This window comes from Chenopodium quinoa, unplaced genomic scaffold (assembly GCF_001683475.1).
Source record: "Chenopodium quinoa cultivar QQ74 unplaced genomic scaffold, ASM168347v1, whole genome shotgun sequence".
Lineage (NCBI taxonomy): Eukaryota > Viridiplantae > Streptophyta > Magnoliopsida > Caryophyllales > Amaranthaceae > Chenopodium > Chenopodium quinoa.
Window position 1 is genome coordinate 3167 of NW_018743058.1, and position 16230 is coordinate 19396.

The 16230-nt window shown below is 35.2% G+C and overlaps 2 protein-coding genes across 2 annotated transcripts; one reads left to right on the plus strand and one right to left on the minus strand.

Moving 5' to 3' along the window:
* Positions 1-10061: 10061 nt before the first annotated feature.
* Positions 10062-11057, minus strand: LOC110731086. Its single transcript, XM_021910928.1, has 2 exons — positions 10950-11057; positions 10062-10673 (listed from the first exon to the last, which is right to left on the minus strand). The coding sequence occupies exon 2, from the start codon at positions 10651-10653 to the stop codon at positions 10237-10239; it is 417 nt and encodes a 138-aa protein (XP_021766620.1). The 5' UTR covers positions 10654-10673; positions 10950-11057; the 3' UTR covers positions 10062-10236.
* Positions 11058-13400: 2343 nt separating this feature from the next.
* LOC110731087 lies at positions 13401-14357 on the plus strand. The gene is made up of 2 exons (XM_021910929.1): positions 13401-13484; positions 13761-14357. Exon 2 carries the CDS (start codon positions 13781-13783, stop codon positions 14195-14197), a length of 417 nt encoding a protein of 138 aa, XP_021766621.1. The 5' UTR covers positions 13401-13484; positions 13761-13780; the 3' UTR covers positions 14198-14357.
* The last annotated feature ends 1873 nt before the right edge of the window (positions 14358-16230 follow it).

A 16230-nucleotide genomic window follows, 5' to 3' on the forward strand; every position in this document is an offset into this window, starting at 1 on the left:
CACATAATGAACTTGATAAAGATTTAAAACATATAATCAAGTATGACTTCCAAAATTATTAAATTTAATTACCTTTGACACAATAAAAGTCTATAAAATTCAAAACCAAAGTAATGACATATTATCACAATTTGCTGACATATTTACTACAGTATATATTTGAGGATTTGACAAGGTATGAAAATTTTCAGGGTTGCTTAAGAAGCTTCTTCTGGTCAGCGTTGTTGGCATGGGGTTATCAAGCTACTCGTCCACCTCCTCCCAAAATTCAGTACTTCTAGGTTTAAAAATTTCAAATTTTGCTAAACGAAACCCAATAGCCGTTTAATTCCAAGAGTTACCAAAGCATAAACTTCATCTTCCATGGCATCAAATACAAATTCCCAAACACAAAAGCAAAAACTTCAAATTTAATTCTCAAAAATGAAAATTCGTTGTTTACCTTGAAGAGAATTTCGAGCAATCAGCTCAAGGAAGGGACATGCAACAATGAAATTGGACCGTCTGTACCGCTTGACTGCCGCCAACCGCTTGACTGTCGCTATCAGCCACCACCTTTGTCTTTTTCCTCTTCGAATTTTTGACTGATTTTTTTTCGTGATTTTCTGAGAATAGGTACTGTGAATTTCTGGAGTTGAATGTGAGATGATGGGGAAAATAGAGATTGGGGGAAATTGAGAAAATGGAGATTGGGTGAGAAATTGAGAAAATGGAGTCTGTGAGAATGAGTGGAGAACGAAAATGGGTGAGAAAATTGGGGTAAACATACATCACGTGTGTTTGTTCAAAATTTTGGTGAAAAAATTAGAGGGAACAATAATGCGCGCTTTATATCTAACCTAAAATTTTCATTTGATACACCGTTGCAATAGCTTTTATTTTTGTTAAAATAGCTAGGCTATTGCAACGGTTCTTTAGAGCCGTGGCAATAGCTCTACCTCTAAGAACATTAGTTTTAACTCCGTAGCAATAGCCTACTCTATTGCAACGGCAATAAAAATACCGTTGCAATAGGCTATCTATTGCCACGACATTTGGATAGGGCGTTGCAATAGCTCATTTTGGGGCGTTGTATTTGATCGAAAATGTAGTAGTGTAATTTGGTCCCTAATAATAGTAGTTCACAATAAATTAATTAATGTGAATCAGGTCTATTTAAAATTTGTATAAATACTAAGTCTACCTCTAACAACTTCCTTTTTTAGGAGAATTTTTTCACCAATTGTTGATGGCCATGATGGGTGTAGCCCGATCCATATATAACAGTCGTCATGTTTGACTGAGCAGACAACTATATATAATGAAACACATGGATTATACTAATTGCTAAACATAGTTCAAATCAACATGCATTTAAATTGCTAATTATAGTACAAATTGAAAAATTATATTTCATAGTTTATCATGCTAGTTTCTACGTCTCTTCCTCCTAGTTACTCATCCATAATCTTAAAAGCCACCGCATGCTTATATAATGCAACTCTACATATAAACTACGAAATGTCAAATGTATTAGTATTATTAATCACTTTCATTCTGAGCTTAGACAATACATTTTTATACTATTTCTTCTAATTTATACTGCTCTGATGTTATTAACAACTCTGAAGACTCCACCTTGATAAAGATTTCGTATTCTATCTTATTTATGTGTGATGGAAGTCAAAGTTATGAATGGTTATAATATTATGTGATATGCATGATTATATTTGCTAATATATCTTGATAATAATTGGATGCTAGAATTTTAGTTCTATGTTATCTAATATATATATTTTGATTTTTATCTATCTAATATATACATTCTGATTTTTATCTTCTTAGATAATAATATTCTGATTTGTGATATATTTAAGATATATTCTATTATCATATTTGTATTTATCTTATTAATTAAGTTAGATTATATTCTTAGTTATCTTATTAACAAGCTGTTTTTAAATAGATATATATAATATTCTGTTGCTTACTAATGGAACTATGAGTTGTTATTCTCCAATTAAATAGGCTGAACATATTCAACTACTTGAAGTCAAAGTTTTGAAGCCTTCAAAGTAGCGGCAAGTTTTGAAGCCTTCAAAGTAGCGGCTATGCTGTTGAATTTAAAATTCAAACGGCTACAAGATTTCTTCATTGCTCCAGTAAATTATTGAAGCTTATAAATTGTGTGAAGCGGCTCAAGTGTTTTAAATATAAAAGATATACATACAGAGATATAAAGAGAGTCATAAAGCCTCATTCATTATTTATCAAATATTTTCTCTCTAAGAAATATATTACCTTTTTTATGTAATTAAGTTTGAGAGAAAAATAAGAGTGTATCTCAGAGCGAAAAGAATCATATCAAGAGAGATATACTTAAAAGTATTTTTATAATACTTAAAGTATTTTTTGGGTAGTCTTTTTATTTCTAGGAATTGAGTGACTAAAGTGTAATCGGGTGATTGCGGTAAAGAAGGGAAACGCTTCTAGCTACTTTAGTGCTCTAAGGGAAAGAAATAAAATATATTGAAATCCTAAGGGTTAAACACCTCTAGGCGGAGACGTAGGCATTCTTGCCGAACTTCGTTAACATATCGTGTGTCCTTTTAGTTCATTTCGTTTTTTATGTTACTGGCATTTTCATTCGTTAATTCTTATCTCATTTCAAAGCCTTGAAACCTAGAAAGTGAAATCAGTTTATTCCGCCTTGAAACTGATTTCAAGACCTTGAAATTACAGCCTTTGCGAAAAACGTCCATACTCTATTCAACCCCCCTCCCTTCTAGAGTATTATTGCTGTAATCCTATACCTTATTGATCCTTCAATTGGTATCAGAGCTTCAGGATTTTCACGTAAAGATTTAACAATCTGTGAAATGAATTCAAATGGTGATGGTGGTTTTTGCTCAGGGACGATCTGCAAATCGTCCTCCATTGTTTGTGGCAATAACTTTGCCCATTGGCGCTCATTGATGCAAATGTTCGTGATAGATCAAGATTTTAGAGATTTGGGAAATCATTCAAAAAGGCCCAAAAGTTCCAACAAAGATTACAGAAAGTGGTATTACATTCCAAAAGAAGATAGCGAATATACCCAAATTGATCTAGAAAAAGTTTCTAAAAATTATCGCGCCATGAACCTGCTTTATTGTGCTCTAGACGCAAATGAATTCAATCGAGTTTTCTGCATGCAAAAGTGCAAAAGAAATCTGGGATAACTGGTGGTAACTTACGAAGGAACCAGCCAGGTGAAGGAAACCAAAATTAGCATTTTCGTGCGTCAATATGAGCTGTTTAAAATGACGCAAAGTGAACAAGTCAAAGAAATGTTCACAAGGTTTACTCAAATCATAAATAACCTTGATTCTCTCGGAAAAAACCTTTACTAATGAAGAAATGGTTAGGAAGATTCTTCGATGTCTTCCAAAATCAAGATGGGGTCCTAAAGTGACGGCTATTGAAGAAGCTCAGATCTGAGAACTCTGTCTCTGGACGATCTTCTTGGGAAATTGATTACCCATGAAATGTCCTTGAATGAAAGCGATGGAGAGCCAGCCTCATCAACAAAAGGGCTAGCTCTCAAGGCTAAGAAAGAAGAATCCTTCACTGATAATGAAGAAAGTGATGGAGATGAAGAAGATCCATTTGATCAAATTGCTAGAAGTCTTCAAAGAATTCTAAAGATGAAAAAGAAGTTCCCCAGGGGCAATGATAATGGCAGACAACAAAGATATAAAGGCAAGCCATTTAAACGAAGTCAAGACCTTGAAATGCTACGAATGTGGAGATGATAATCACCTTGTGAAGGACTGCCCGAAAAGAAGAAAAAGGCAGTCAGGAAAAAGAGATTATAAGAAGAAAGTTATGGTTGTCTCATCAAGTGACTTAGATTCAAGTGATGAAGAAAAATCTAACCTTTGTCTTGTGGCGGATCACGATGAACACCTCCAGGTAATCGTAAACAACTTAATCTCTAGTCCTACTAATGTTCTTTCTGATTTTTTACATAACATGATTATGAATGAAGAAAGCTTAATTCAAGAATCAAAAATTCTGAAAGAAAAGTTAAGCAAACAAACAAGCGTATCTGACAAACTGGCTAAGGAATTAGCTGATCTCAAAGCAGCCCAGTCCACTTTTGAAAACAAGGTCAAGGCCTCAGAGTCAGCTTTTGACACTAAGGTCAAGGCCTTGAAAACTGAAATATTGTTTTAAAACGTAAACTTGCTTCTCAAAATTATTATATTCATAATCTTGAGAATGAAAAGAAAACGTTAACTGGGAAATACAAAGAGCAGCATAATGCCTTGGTTAGATTTACTAAGTCAAAAGAAACTCTTGATAAAATGTTGGGTGAACACCAATCATCCTTAAATAAAAGTGGTCTTGGATACAATAAAAATTTTCCTAAGAAAAACCCGACCACTTTTGTGAAAGCTAAGGATAATTGGAGAACTCCCACATGTTTTTACTGTTGCAGAAAGGGTCATACTAAGTTAACATGTTCTTTTAGAAGAAATGACCCTCATATTGTTAAGAATTTTTTCCTGTTTATTTTCGAGACCAAGTCAAGCAAATATGGGTTGTTAAAGGAACCCGACCACCAAACATGGTCCATCCTGACTATGACTCCAAATTTGCAGGCTGGTCTAGAAAGGTTTAATGTTCTTTTCTTGTGCAGGAAAACTTCAAGAGTAAAGATAGCTTCAAAAGTAAAGGTTTGATGTTTTTATTATTAACTTGCTGAATTTTTATTTAAGTCATTAAGTGAAGATATATATATTCATTCTTATTCGGCTTAAATTGAGAATATTAAATAAGGATGCATCTTCATAGGGGGAGCTAAGGTACGTGCTTTAACGCTTTAATTTGTGCTGATTGTAAAACTGCAACTTAATTCAAGACCTTGACCTGCATGTCAAAGCCTTGAAATAAAACTGCGTATATTAAATAACTTTAAATATTTTAGTGTTTGTTCCAACATTTGTTTTCTTTCTTCTGGCTTTCTTGATGAAGTCAAAAAGGGGGAGAAATATATTTATGCTTATTATTGCTTATTATGCTTAGTATTGTGCTTATACTGAGTTATTATGCTTATTGATTTTGCCATACTTTTCTGCATATGCATATCGATTATTTACTGTGTTGTTTTGAAATAGTCTATTTGAAATAGTCTTGAATTATTTTGTTCTACTCTAATCATAGGTTTTGACTTTCATCAAGGGGGAGATTGAAGACTCCACCTTGAACCGACTTGATAATGTTATATATTTAATGATGAAAGTCAATATGATATATCCTTTCTTTAATATATGATTAATATGATACTATTTCGGATATTATCAATAAGGTGATAGGATTACAGCAATAATATCCGAAATAGTATCATATTAATCATATATTAAAGAAAGGATATATCATATTGACTTTCATCATTAAATATATAACATTATCAAGTCGGTTCAAGGTGGAGTCTTCAAACTCATTAGAAATATTGTTTAGTCCAATATGTTTATTAACAATATTTCTTCTAACATTTATTAGTTTATTTACAATATTGTTTATTAGCAATATATTTATTAACAATATTTCTTCAGTTGTCAAAAAAAAAAAAACATATATTTCTTCTAACATTTATTAACAACTCATTTCCATTTAATTGATCTGATGTTTAATCCAATATTGTCCTGGAATACTACCAGGCTACCACCAATTGTAAACTAATAAAAAAAAAATTACTACATAGTTTAATTTCCATTTTATAGCATATCATAAAATTCAAAAGGAACGACAATAATGAAATAGTATAAATTAGAAGAAATAATACTGAAATAGTATGAAAATGTGGCGTCTAAACTCAGAATGAAAGTGATTAATAATACTAATTCATTTGACATTTCATAGTTTATATGTAGAGTTGCATTAAATAAGCATGCGGTTGCTTTTAAGATGATGGATGAGTAATTAGGAGGAAGAAACGTAGAAACTAGCTAGTATGATAAACTATGAAATATAAATTTCAATTTGCACTATAATTAGCAATTTAAATGCAAGATAAGTTGAGCTATGTTTAGCCATTAATAAATGGACTAGACCTGGGTATTGGACGGGTACTTGCCCAATGAGTATAGAGTTAGTACAAAGGTTAATAGGTCCTTAATGGACATGGTCTATATTGGGTAGGAATGTAGGATCAATAATTTAATTTCGGGCCAAAATATTTGCTCAAATTTAATAAGGAAAAGAAAATAAATAATGTAAAATAAGTTATATAGATATTTGCACATTCATGTGCATGTAATGTTGGCTTTGCCATTTTTTTTTTTTGAAAATTTTTGTGTGTTTAGACAGCCACAAGGGCGGGGGTGAGAATCGATCCAAGATCTTCTGGAACCGGGAGGAAAGCTCTAACCACTTGAGCTATCCCTCACTCTCTGCCATTTATTCTTTTTGCTTGATCGTTTATTGGCCCGTTCATTATCGATCCGCGATTGGGTTGCAACCTGCATTGACCTAACCCGCTTATAGCCCAATAAAATGTGTCCTTTTGACTAGGCTCGCAGCGACCTTAACCGGTGGGCGCCCAAGAATTAGGTTTATCACGGATTGAATTCAATTTTTAATTAGTTTAATTAGCCCACCCTAATTTCATTATTTCTAAAAGCTTAGAGCGGGTGTGCCACATAGAGAAAATGATGTAGACGGACTTTAATCATAATTTATTTTATGGCCCTTTAAATGATGTGGAGGTGAAGTTGCTACATTATAGCTAGGCTTCGCTTATAGCTAGTGCTACATACATATAATTTGACGTTATATATCATGTATATGTCAACTAGCTAGATGGTTAAGCTCCTAGGGTAATACCTAAGTATTGGGGTTCCAAAGTCCTTAGATCGAATCCCCTTTATATCAGATGCCATTAGATTCGATCAAATTACAGGATATTATGTAATGTCAAATAAGACCTTGTTTGAAAACTATGAGATTTAAAAAAAAAATAAAAAAAAAAAACCTATCCCTTCAAATTTATTGTTGTACGTGGCTCAAATTTTATAGGCCCATTTTTTTGATGGAATATTTATGCATGATCTAGAATCTTTCGGATCATGAACACATGATGAATATAAAGTTGGCCACCAAAATACACATGCAATCAATCGACTCAAGTACAAATAACATCAACCCAAAGTAGAACATGAAGATATTTAATTCAATCAATCCATGGCTTGGTTGGATTTTCACCCAACCCCTAACTAAGAAACTACCCACTAAACATGGTGGAAAGCATTCTAACAAATTAATTCCAAAGCTATCATTTATTCAATTAAACTGTTGGAGTGATAAAATCAAGATGTATTGAACATGCAAGAACAATTAGCAAGGATTAGAGATAAAGTAAGATTAAAAGCATATAAAATTAGAAAAATAACAAGAGAGAAAGAGGAAAGAGATTTCTAAAATTGATGATTAGAGGTTAGAGAGATTGTTGAAATTGATAGAACAAACTTCAATTGATTCTTGTACAAATGATTGAGTTTTTGAAAATATAAACCGAGGGTGGAGAGGAATACTATGCACTAATTAAGAGAATAAGCCTAAGGGAGTTAAGAGAGAAGATGAAGATTTTTACAAAATAGGCTAAAGAAAGTATTTATATGACCCCCAAACTAAAAGAACGGAGAAAACAAGAATCGGAATCGACTACGTACAGGGCTGCAAGGACGTGCCAATGTCTGGCACGAACGTGAAGCCCCTGCACAGACGTGCCAAAGAGTGCACGATCGTGCTGAATGCTAAAAAAAAGAGGTTGTAGCTACTGCCTTGGGGAGACGTCATCTGCACGGACATGCAAACCTAGCTGGGCAGAATGATCTTCAGCTTCTGAACTCCCCTGCACGGATGTGCAAGGTTTGGCATGGCCGTGCAAACCTGGGTAGAATGGTCTTCAGCTTCTAAACTCCCCTGCACGGATGTGAAAGGTTTGGCACAGCCGTGCAGGGTCTTCATAAGACCCTTTAACTTATCTCTTCAATCTTGCTTCCTCATTAGCAACCATAGCTTCATTTCTTCTTCTCATTGCTTCTAAAGTCTTTCCTCACTCATTGAAGTGTTTCAAAGTCTCTTCCTTGGACCTAAAATATCATAAAAAACACAAACAACCTCGTGAAGCACGTGATACATAAAAATGCATTAAAATAGAGCAATCTATACTTATATATTAAAAGCGTTCCTAAAAACGTTTATGTGTCACGTGGCACCCTCGCCATGTCATCTTTCAACTATGAGCATATACTTATATTGTTTGTTCATTCCTTTAGTGATGTGCATGAGAACATATTCTGTGTTATATTTCGCAAAGATAATCTAGTGACTTCTATTATTAGTTATATATCAATTAGATTAAATAGAGCTACTTTGTATAGTAGGAAAAACTAATTCAGTTATAATTACTATCATCAAACTTGTTAGTTCTTATAATTTATCATACAAAGTAGAAACAATTGGTGACTTGTGATCCCTGTGCTTTAATTTAATAGATATGCTACATCTCGCACCAAAGTAAAGCTCTTACTGTCAGTAACTCAACGAGGTTTCTGTGATATTTCATCTTGTTGTAGTTTATGTACGTCGTAGAAGTTGAACAACTTGACCCAATGCAAGTGTAGATAGAGTAGGATAGTCTTTTGCTCAACGACCTCATCCCTTCAAGCAAAGAGTTTAGCTAGCCTATTATTTGATTGAGTTATATGTAGTAATTTTACTCATATGGAAATTCAAATAGGTTTAACTTATTTGGTACAAAGGATGTTAGGATGGTACCAAACTCAATAGCATTTACATACGCTAGACCATTTTAGCCAAGAGCTTGAATTGGTGCATCATTCAAAAAGTCCCTCATCAGCATGTTCTGTTCATCGATCATGCTCATCAAATATATACTAATACATATCTCTCATTTGTGTTTCTTTCTACTCCGGTTACTTAGTTTTGATGTATTCAGCTAATATATGACCAAAGAACACGTAATTACATAATAGTGGTATAGAAATTATTAGTAATGAAGCCACAAAACACATATATTTATATGAAGGCCACCAATTGAGTAGGTAATTGATATACGAAGTATTATTTAGATAATTGGGTTATTGAAATAGTACATAAGTGCATAGGAAACATGAACACATTGCGTATCAGTGCAGGGAAGTTTTATTTAGTACGTTATACTAGCTAGCTCGTAAGACTGCACCAGCATTATATTAGTTGGGCAATGCTAGCTCAACCCCAAACGACGTTAACTTCGACGGAGCCATACTTTCCGTTCATGGGTTTCTTCTCACTCACACCAGCTTCTTTGACTAGAAACACAACGTTACCGTTTGCAATTTCATCGTCGGGAGAACGGTATCATAATAATTGATGGTGACTCACCATCTCAGAAATCCTGAATCCGCCACTGGTCACAAGAATAGTTCATTAGTACGTACGTACGAGGATTTACACGTCAAGGTTTCAGTTGATCAAATCATTTAAATGTTTGTATAATGCATGGTTGGATCGATAATCCAAATCATGGTTTTAAATTCATGGTCTAAAGTTACTTCCTTGATTTCTCAAATTTGCCACTTAATAAACAAAACTCTTCCTTCCCCTAAGTAATGAGAACTAAGGGATTTGAACCCACGACCTCAACAACATACTACGCATGCATAACCAACTAAGCTATTTTATATTTTCATGAGTTAATAGAGCAATATATATTAATACCTAAGTTGATCCATGGGGCGGGCCAAGGCTCCGGATAAGCCCCTCTTGGATCCGTCTATACCACATACATAGGTCATTTTTTTCCAAAGTATTTCCTTCTAGGAAGCTTATCCATGTTATAATGTTAATTATGTTGATTAATCGGGCTTTATCGTGTTTTATAAAGTTAAGTATTAAGGAAGGCTTTTCAATAGCCCCCGGTAAATTGTACTCCGTAGATTATTTATTGGCAACGAAGCAGCAAAACACATATACGAAGGCCTCCAATTTAGACTTGTTAATCAATATGAGAAACTTGGAATTACCCCCAATTTAGTAGGTAAAAACATATGAAATTAAAGTATTATTAAGATAATAACATTGAAGTAGTACATGAACGCATAGGAAACGTAAGCACTAGTGCAAGGAAGTTTTATTTAGCTATATTAGCTAGCTTGCTAGTAATTCAAGACCGCACCAGCATTATATTAGTTGAGCAACACAAGCTCAACCCCAAGTGACGTTAACTTCGATGGAGCCATACTTTCCGTTGATGGGTTGCTTCTCTTCCACACCAGGTCCTCTGACTAGAAACGTAACGGTACCGTTTGCAATTTCATCGTCGGGAGAAAGAGTATCATAATCCATCAAGTATGCTGTAATCTCCATTGCATCGGCGGCTTCAGGCACATTCACACTCGGCTGGCTTAAGGGAATGAATTCCCCTGGCCTCACGTCAATGCGTTGACTTTGAGGCCTATTAAACAGTGAAAATTGGTTACTGATTCCAAAGCGACCAGTTATGCTTCCGTAAACTTGTGCAGGATCTTCTCCATCGCCGTTGATGAGCTTAACACTCAGCGTAGCTTGAACATTGTTACTGAACATCACCTTTGTTGCTGCATATTCTTGAGTGCTGGCCATCTTTTGAGTATATTATTCTCCTACATACAAACCACAAATTATCAATTAAAATGAAAAAACACATGCTTTAGTGTCAAATACTAATTAAGATACCAATAAGACAAGGCCTAGTGGTTAAGACTGAAGGTTTGTGACTCTGTTTACAATATATCATTGTTTCGAATCACACACCCCTATTTGTAACTTGTATTGCCTTTGTAATCCAGTCGGACCAAAAGAAAAAAATACTTAACTATTTAAAATCAGTGAATTGAGCAAGCTAATTAATTAAAGAGATCAATAGCTTAGGCAGTTACCTTAATCAAGTATGACCTTCTACTGTATGTAATCTGTCTGACTTGCAAACAATAATGCCATGCTTGCCCACCTTTATATAGTGGGAGAAGATGTGATGGAGGCAATATTTAATTAATTGATTCGATGATGTGATTCTTTGGGGCCTATATTTAGCTCATCAGAATGTGATTCTTAAGCCTATTCTCAAAACGTTTTGTTCTTTTAAATAAATTATATAATAATTTAAGAGATTTTTTTAGTTATATTCCGCAATATATTAGTAACACAAATTTTCATATGTGGCTTTTCACCGTGTGGGCAGGGTTACTTAGGGGTAACTCTTGACCGATCGAGTAACTCCTAACTGATCAATTAACCCCTGAATAAGTAATTTCTGACCGACCGAGTAACCTCTGACTGAATAAGTAAGCCTTGACCAAGTTACCCCTGACCGACCGAGTAACCCCTGATCGAGTAATCCCTTACTGACCGAGTAATCCCTTACTGACAGAGTAACCCCTGATCAAGTAACCCCTGAATAAGTAACTCTGACCACACTTAAATATCGATGTATTAGTAAAATTTCTATAGAAATTTTTTATTTATAATAAAATATAGATTCTTCTTCTTCTTTTTTTTTTTAATGAAAGAATTATGTACGTTTTATTGATGAAACTAATTAGATTCTTTGATATAAACTGAAGAGATGAGAAATAATATTTTCTTGATAAAAAAATTCTCTATCCGATCCTTTATGTTTTTTCGAGTTGAAATTTTTTCTTGACAAAAGTTTAAAAGTGAGAAAAATAAAAAGGACCAAAGGAAATTATTATTAAGAATATCAAAAAGTTGTTCAACTCTCAAGTCTATATCAAAGAATCTAATACTTAAAAAAAAAAGGAAATTTTCACTTTTGCTACCAACAAAACACATGTATTTCACTTTTGCTGAGAAAATTTTATTTTTCTTTTACTACCATACAAAAACAAATTTGTTAAAAATTGCTACCACATATCACTTTTAGTTACTATTTCCGTTAGTGAGATCTAACAACCCTCACTGCCACCCCTCCCTCCTCAGACACCCTCATTACCTTCCCGTCAGCCACCTTGACCCACCAGAAAAAAAAGAAAATAAAAACACCCAGCCACCATCACTGCCCAGCAATCCCCCTCCCCCCTGTCGGAGACTGGTGCCCAAAGCGTCGCCCGGCGCCTGCGACCCCACTTCCCCTCCCTTTTCTCCATCGTCGCGACCTTAACCCAACCTTTCAACCATCGTACCATCCCTTACTCCTCTCAATTACCCACGACAGCTCTTCCCACCGCACCACCATTACGCACCTTCAACCTCTCGCCACACCAAAAAAAGTCCAAAAAGCGCCGCTACTGCTGCTGCTCCTCCCTCTGAACAAGTCGCCCCACTCCCCAGCACCAAAAACCAAAACCTCTAACCCTAAAGCACCAGCCCGAAACCAGCCTAAACGGGTTTTAGGGTTTCGCTTATGGTGGTTTCGGGGTGGTGGTTTAGGGTTAGGGGTGGCCAAAAAGGGTAGGGGAAGGGGAGGGGGTCGATTCCGGTGGGGGAATGGGAAGGGGGGCCAATTTTGGTGGGGCAAATGGGGAGGGAGGTGGTTTCCGGTTTGGGATGGGGGGTTGGGGCAGCGAGAGAGAAAAGGATAAGGGATGGGGAAAGGTTGCGTAGGTAGAGGAAAGGGAGAAGGAGAGGATGGAGTCGCCAGCACCGGGCGACGCTTTGGGTGTCGGCAGGGCAAGGGGAGGGTGGCTGACGGGTGATGGCTGGCAGTTGAAGGTGGTGGCTGGGTTTTTCTTTTTCTTAAAATAATTAATTTTTTCTTTTTTAATTTTTTGAATAAACTTAACGGAACCCCAACAGATTCCATTAAGTGGTAGCAATTTTTAACAGACTTGTTTTTTTATGGTAGTAAAACTAAATTAAAATTTTTCCCCATAGCAAAAGTGAAATACGTGTGTAAAAAAAAAAAAAAAAATTCAAGACCAACCAAATGACCATCGCAAAAAGGGCATTGACGATGAATGGGATCATACAAAAGAGACCATAGTATGGTACTCCCTCTAAATATTTGATAAGACTTTAATCATAATGGTGAAAATGTTAGGTATTTGATAGTTAGAATCGGATGTGGGGGCTAATCATTTGTCGTCCTCAAGCAACAATATCCAATGGGTGCACGTTGTATACTTGTATCGATATATGATTTTTACAGTAGAAATCTAAGAATAAGAAAGATTGATCCGGCCCTCAAGCAACAATATCCAAAGAATAAGAGACTACTGAAAAATTCTCTTAAATTATTATATAATTTATTTAAAAGAACAAAACGTTTTGAGAATAGGCTTAAGAATCACATTCTGATGAGCTAAATATAGGCCCCAAAGAATCACATCATCGAATCAATTAATTAAATATTGCCTCCATCACATCTTCTCCCACTATATAAAGGTGGGCAAGCATGTCATTATTGTTTGCAAGTCAGACAGATTACATACAGAAGAAGGTCATACTTGATTAAGGTAACTGCCTAAGCTATTGATCTCTTTAATTAATTAGCTTGCTCAATTCACTGATTTTAAATAGTTTAGTATTTTTTTCTTTTGGTCCGACTGGATTACAAAGGCAATACAAGTTACAAATAGGGGTGTGTGATTTGAAACAATGATATATTGTAAACAGAGTCACAAACCTTCAGTCTTAACCACTAGGCCTTGTCTTATTGGTATCTTAATTAGTATTTGACACTAAAGCATGTGTTTTTTCATTTTAATTGATAATTTGTGGTTTGTATGTAGGAGAATAATATACTCAAAAGATGGCCAGCACTCAAGAATATGCAGCAACAAAGGTGATGTTCAGTAACAATGTTCAAGCTACGCTGAGTGTTAAGCTCATCAACGGCGATGGAGAAGATCCTGCACAAGTTTACGGAAGCATAACTGGTCGCTTTGGAATCAGTAACCAATTTTCACTGTTTAATAGGCCTCAAAGTCAACGCATTGACGTGAGGCCAGGGGAATTCATTCCCTTAAGCCAGCCGAGTGTGAATGTGCCTGAAGCCGCCGATGCAATGGAGATTACAGCATACTTGATGGATTATGATACTCTTTCTCCCGACGATGAAATTGCAAACGGTACCGTTACGTTTCTAGTCAGAGGACCTGGTGTGGAAGAGAAGCAACCCATCAACGGAAAGTATGGCTCCATCGAACTTAACGTCACTTGGGGTTGAGCTTGTGTTGCTCAACTAATATAATGCTGGTGCGGTCTTGAATTACTAGCAAGCTAGCTAATATAGCTAAATAAAACTGCCTTGCACTAGTGCTTACGTTTCCTATGCGTTCATGTACTACTTCAATGTTATTATCTTAATAATACTTCGTAATTTCATATGTTTTTACCTACTAAATTGGGGGTAATTCCAAGTTTCTCATATTGATTAACAAGTCTAAATTGGAGGCCTTCGTATATGTGTTTTGCTGCTTCGTTGCCAATAAATAATCTACGGAGTACAATTTACCGGGGGCTATTGAAAAGCCTTCCTTAATACTTAACTTTATAAAACACGATAAAGCCCAATTGATCAACATAATTAACATTATAACATGGATAAGCTTCCTAGAAGGAAATACTTTGGAAAAAAATGACCTATGTATGTGGTATAGACGGATCCAAGAGGGGCTTATCCGGAGCCTTGGCCCGCCCCATGGATCAACTTAGGTATTAATATATATTGCTCTATTAACTCATGAAAATATAAAATAGCTTAGTTGGTTATGCATGCGTAGTATGTTGTTGAGGTCGTGGGTTCAAATCCCTTAGTTCTCATTACTTAGGGGAAGGAAGAGTTTCGTTTATTAAGTGGCAAATTTCAACTCCGAGGAAATACCTCGGGGAGAAATTCTTAACAGCACAAAGATACACCACGAGTCTACATACACGAAAAATTGAAAGTAAATCACACTTCAAGAGAAATCAAGGAAGTAACTTTAGACCATGAATTTAAAACCATGATTTGGATTATCGATCCAACCATGCATTATACAAACATTTAAATGATTTGATCAACTGAAACCTTGACGTGTAAATCCTCGTACGTACGTACTAATGAACTATTCTTGTGACCAGTGGCGGATTCAGGATTTCTGAGATGGTGAGTCACCATCAATTATTATGATACCGTTCTCCCGACGATGAAATTGCAAACGGTAACGTTGTGTTTCTAGTCAAAGAAGCTGGTGTGAGTGAGAAGAAACCCATGAACGGAAAGTATGGCTCCGTCGAAGTTAACGTCGTTTGGGGTTGAGCTAGCATTGCCCAACTAATATAATGCTGGTGCAGTCTTACGAGCTAGCTAGTATAACGTACTAAATAAAACTTCCCTGCACTGATACGCAATGTGTTCATGTTTCCTATGCACTTATGTACTATTTCAATAATCCAATTATCTAAATAATACTTCGTATATCAATTACCTACTCAATTGGTGGCCTTCATATAAATATATGTGTTTTGTGGCTTCATTACTAATAATTTCTATACCACTATTATGTAATTACGTGTTCTTTGGTCATATATTAGCTGAATACATCAAAACTAAGTAACCGGAATAGAAAGAAACACAAATGAGAGATATGTATTAGTATATATTTGATGAGCATGATCGATGAACAGAACATGCTGATGAGGGACTTTTTGAATGATGCACCAATTCAAGCTCTTGGCTAAAATGGTCTAGCGTATGTAAATGCTATTGAGTTTGGTACCATCCTAACATCCTTTGTACCAAATAAGTTAAACCTATTTGAATTTCCATATGAGTAAAATTACTACATATAACTCAATCAAATAATAGGCTAGCTAAACTCTTTGCTTGAAGGGATGAGGTCGTTGAGCAAAAGACTATCCTACTCTATCTACACTTGCATTGGGTCAAGTTGTTCAACTTCTACGACGTACATAAACTACAACAAGATGAAATATCACAGAAACCTCGTTGAGTTACTGACAGTAAGAGCTTTACTTTGGTGCGAGATGTAGCATATCTATTAAATTAAAGCACAGGGATCACAAGTCACCAATTGTTTCTACTTTGTATGATAAATTATAAGAACTAACAAGTTTGATGATAGTAATTATAACTGAATTAGTTTTTCCTACTATACAAAGTAGCTCTATTTAATCTAATTGATATATAACTAATAATAGAAGTCACTAGATTATCTTTGCGAAATATAACACAGAATATGTTCTCATGCACATCAC

Coding starts and splice junctions, on each gene's coding strand:
- LOC110731086 (XM_021910928.1), bottom strand. CDS start 10,653: ATGGCCAGCACTCAAGAATATGCAGCAACAAAGGTGATGTTCAGTAAC.
- LOC110731087 (XM_021910929.1), top strand. CDS start 13,781: ATGGCCAGCACTCAAGAATATGCAGCAACAAAGGTGATGTTCAGTAAC.